The sequence below is a fragment of the Myotis brandtii genome, unplaced genomic scaffold (genome assembly GCF_000412655.1).
Source record: "Myotis brandtii unplaced genomic scaffold, ASM41265v1 scaffold560, whole genome shotgun sequence".
Lineage (NCBI taxonomy): Eukaryota > Metazoa > Chordata > Mammalia > Chiroptera > Vespertilionidae > Myotis > Myotis brandtii.
In genome coordinates, this window is record NW_005370081.1 from 620,877 (window position 1) to 625,243 (window position 4,367).

Sequence of the window (4,367 nt, forward strand, 5' to 3'; positions counted from 1 at the left end):
GTGGGGGGGGGGGGGGGGGGAGAGGGCTGGGGGGTGACAGGTAGGGACAACCCATGAGGGAAGAGAGAGGGGATGCAGCAAAAATGGGTGAAAAAGTTCTACTTAGAGGGCCAGAACGTTGCGCGAGTTCCCACCTGATGGCCTCTGCTCGCTTTGTCAAGTAAGAGGAGAATCATTTGCTGAAACTCGGGTGGGGTTAGGGAAAGGGGAGAGGCAGTGGTGAATGTTCAGGAATTCTGTGAGTGGGTAGTTAAACAGCCACTAAAATAGAAGCCCCATGAGAGCACTGACCTCGTGCCACTGGGTAGAGGGCTCGCATGAAGAGGGGGTCCCGAAGGAGAGGAGGAAACCCAGAGGCAGCGCAGGAGGCCTGCAGGATGGCCCGACCTCAGTGAGCAACTCTGGAAGCACCAGCCCTCCCCCAGAGGTCCGCAGGCTGGTGCAGAGCAGCAAAGAGGGGTGGCTGGATGGAGCTGAACCTGGGAGTCTGCAGGATGCGTGTGGCGAGAGGAGAGAATGAAGGCAAGAGAGCAAAGGAAGTGCGGGTTTGACCAGCAAGGGGCAGAGGGAATGAGCTCTGGAGTCTGGCTTGGACAGGGAAGAAAAGAGGCCAACAAGCAGAGCAATTGGGAGATGGAGGGGCTAAAGGACTGGAGCCTTGATGCGATGATGGAGAGACAGGAACAGGTGGTATGGGCGGAGCAGCGACAATATGCGGGCGTGGCCATGGATGGGACCCTGAAGCAGGGGGGTATGGGATACCGCACTGGTCTCTGCAGGTGCAGAGCTCCTGGGACTGCGAGGCCTCAGTGTGGGTTGGGTTGTCCAAGGGGACATTTAATTGCCCAGAAGTCGGCAGGTCTTGAGTTAAGAATGGGGCTGCTAAGTCATTTTGCTGGTGATGAATGCCACCGTGAGAGGTTGAGTGACTGGTTCGAGGTCACACAGTCAGCAAATGACTGGACCCCAAGCACCGGCCTTCTCCTGACCCCCCTCAGCAGGCTGGCCTTTGGGAGCTCTGCCGGAGCGCCCCCCTGAGATTCTCTGGTCCCAACTCCGTCTGGACCCCAGCTCTTCCCCTCGGGGGCCAGGACCACCAGCAGGGACAAAACTTCCTTCCACTCTGAGCATCTTTTGTGGCGAACAATTTGTGTCTTACATTCTCCACTCCACTGTTTCCCCCCATGGAACCCACAAAAGCTTCTTCATAAGACAATGGGCTTCTTGTTGCCTTTTGGGGGGGGTGTGTGTGTTATAATGGAGCTTTGGTTACTTTTTTAAAGGGACGCTTTTCGAGATCTACACTAAAATATTTACAGATGAAATGCTATGATGTCTTGGATTTATTTCAAAATAACCCAGGCCTGGGAGCGGAGGAGGCATGGGCGGGAGTATAGAGCAAACAAGATTAGTAATTGTTGAAATTGGGTGATGGGAACATGGGAGTTCACCGCACTCTTCTCTCTACTTTTGTGTGTGTGTGTGTGTGTGTGTGTGTATATATATATATGGTTTGAAATTTTCCATAAGAAAAGCCAGTTGTCTGATAGGTTTTTAGCAAAACACAGAAGCCACAGTGGGCGGCATGCATTGGTGTGAAATGTTCCGGATGAGAGAGGGGTGGTCTGAGACCCCACCTAAAGGGCTGTGCTCTATCTGGGCCGCACGCCCTAGGGAGGCCTAGCCGTGCCAGGATGCAGGGACCCACATTTGGATTCATTTATCTCAGCTGGAGGAATGGGGCTGCTCAGCCTGGAGAGGAAAGACTTGGAGGGGCGGGAGGAGCTGTTCCCCCCGCAGCAAGGGCTGTTGGGGAAGAGGTGGCTGACTCAGCGTGGGTCTGTGTCCACACCCACCCTGTGCAGGTCCACCCAGGGCCCTTTGGCCAAATCTGCCCCCCGAGCCTCGCCTGCCCTCTCCCAGGTCCTCCCCTCCTCTCCCCCTCCCCTCCCCCAGCTCAGGCCAAGAGGAAGCACTGTGACCCTGGGGGCCCGTGGGGCCCTGCCAGCCCTGTAAGTCACGAACAGCACGGACATGCTCCTCCCATTGGCCTAAACCCACTGTTCTGTACGTGTCTGTGATGAGATCTCACTTGGCTCCAAATCCGTCCGGGGAGAAGGCTGGCCCGAGCTGCTCTCCACGGCGCACAGCGCTAATCTCTCACATCTGGACAGAGCTTCGTCCGGGCTCCACCGCTCAACTGCCCATGAGCTCAGCCAGGCCTCCCGACCAGTTCATTGGAGCGGGGTCCCTCGGCACTGAGCTCAACGCATGACGGCAGAAAACACCCCGGACCCCGCATTCTTGGCCGAGCTCGGCCATGCGCTGCTGTGGGCCTGTGGGAAACTTCCCTCCTCCCTGAGCCTCTGCAGCTGCCCCTGCAACACGGGTGGGGTGGCCCCTCGAGGCACTGCCGCCCAGATACAGCTCATCCTTGCCCTGGTGGGTCTTCCAGAGCCTGCCCAGAGGAGTCAAGGCCAAGTGGCTTCCTGGACCAGACGCTCCAGCAAGGCAAGACCTGGGTGCCTTCTTTTTTTTTTTTTTTAGCTTGTACATACACACACACACACACACACACACACACACACACACACACCTCGGAGCCTCGGGTACCTCATCAGTAGAGGGGGCTCACCATCAGGCCTGCTTCACGGGGCTTCCAGAAAGGGAAGGCGTGGGGGAGGCAGAAGGATTGCCATGATGGACCCTGAGGAGCCAAGGCTGGGGTTCCGTCTTCCCTTCCTTCCTCTGCCCGCCCGCCCTGCGCGGCCAGTTGGGAAACGGACCTTCTTGGACGCCGGGTTGTTTCCCCTGGCCTGGCTCCTGCTCGGGCCTCTGTGCGCCCTGGACGGTGGCCAGGGGTGGAATGTCGCGCGCTGGTGAGAACACGCTGCAGTAGAGGCCAGAAGCCCAGGCGGAGGCGCAGGGCTAACTGCTCCGTTAAGGGGGCCTGACCACTGGGTCCCCCTCGGGGCGGGAAGTGTGGCCCCTCCACTTGCAAACAGAGGAGACCTTTGTTATCTGGGTCCCAAACGCTAAGGAAGTGCCCAGGACACAAATGATTTCTGCCGTGCCAGGGGGTGACACTGGCAGGTGCTGGGGAGCCTCCTGAGTCATCAGAGACACTCTGCTTGACCAGCAGCTCTCGTCACTGCGGGTTAATTCTATTTGACCACATTAAATATAATAGAATAATACATCTTGTCGCATTTGATATTTGTATTAAAATGTGTGATTCATTTAAAGCCATCAGTGGTTTTTGATTTTTAAAAGCCAGAAGAACATTATTTCCAAATAGTTATGTGAAGAACTCCAATCTGTGGAACTGCTCTGGCTGAAACAGGAGAGGGACCCAAAGGTCCCCGGAGAGAGCGAGGTCAGATTCTCAGGAACATTCTTGTTTAGTTTAGTTTTGTTTTGATTTGGGCGAGACATGCCCTGCTCCCTTGGTCTCTGGTCACTTTCCAGATGTGGGTGGAGCCTTGCCAACCACTCTGAGAACTTAGCAATGCCATTCCAATACCTTCACTACCTGGTTAAGTTAGTATTTTGCTGAGGATTCAAGCTAGGCTGCTGTAACAAAGAGCCCCCTCATTTATACACGAGTTAATGTCTTTCTCATGTATCAGTTCAGAGGTAGACTGACTTATGGTCAAGGCTGGCAGGCGGCTCTGCTCCCTGAGGCCATACAGAAACCAAGATTTCTTCTACCTGGGAATACTGCGCTTCTTAATCCACCTGGTTATAATGTGCTAGAACATTCCCAAACCCCTGTAATGTGGAGAAGGTCTAAGAAGCTGTCCTAGATATCTAATCTCTCTCTGCATGCTGTGGAAAGCATGCAAGGCTGGGGGTTGGAGACGCAGTGCCCCTCCCCTGCTCACTGACCGTGCCCTGCCTCTCACTGGCTTCCTTGTCTGCAAGGGAACGGCCCTGCTCTTCCACTTTGTAGGATTACTATGTGGGTCACAAAGGATCCTGCACTTGAAGATGCCTCAGAACTGCCAAGTGATGTACAGATGCCACGCAGGGCATTGCCCAGGTGAGCTGAAGAGTGAGCAGGTCGGTGAGAGCCCCCATGGCTGCCCCTCTACATGGGTCAGTGCTCTTGGTTAGATCACTCCAGCCAGCTCTCCTCATGGTGGGGCGGCATCTGCCCTAGACCTAAACCCAAGCAGGGGCCCAGAGGATGTTTGGGAGGGGCTTCTCCAACAAGCACCGAAGGGGTCAGGGCTGACCCAGCTCTCTGGGCTCCTTTAAGCCAATCCCATTGTTGGATCTTTGGTTTCTTCACCTTTAGAATGGACATAAGCATACTCTCTATTCAAAGCTACTCTTTTTTTTTTTTTTTTTTTTTTTTTTTTTTT

The 4,367-nt window shown here is 54.9% G+C and overlaps 1 protein-coding gene across 1 annotated transcript in view; it reads right to left on the reverse strand.

The window, feature by feature from the left end:
• PLAC9 (placenta-specific 9) overlaps positions 1 to 4,367 on the reverse strand; it is a 14,390-nt gene that overhangs the window by 4,225 nt on the left and 5,798 nt on the right. Inside the window, exon 2 of the mRNA XM_014549577.1 lies at positions 2,787 to 2,890. Coding sequence (XP_014405063.1) covers positions 2,787 to 2,890 — 104 coding nt within the window. The remainder of the gene's footprint in view (positions 1 to 2,786; positions 2,891 to 4,367) is intronic.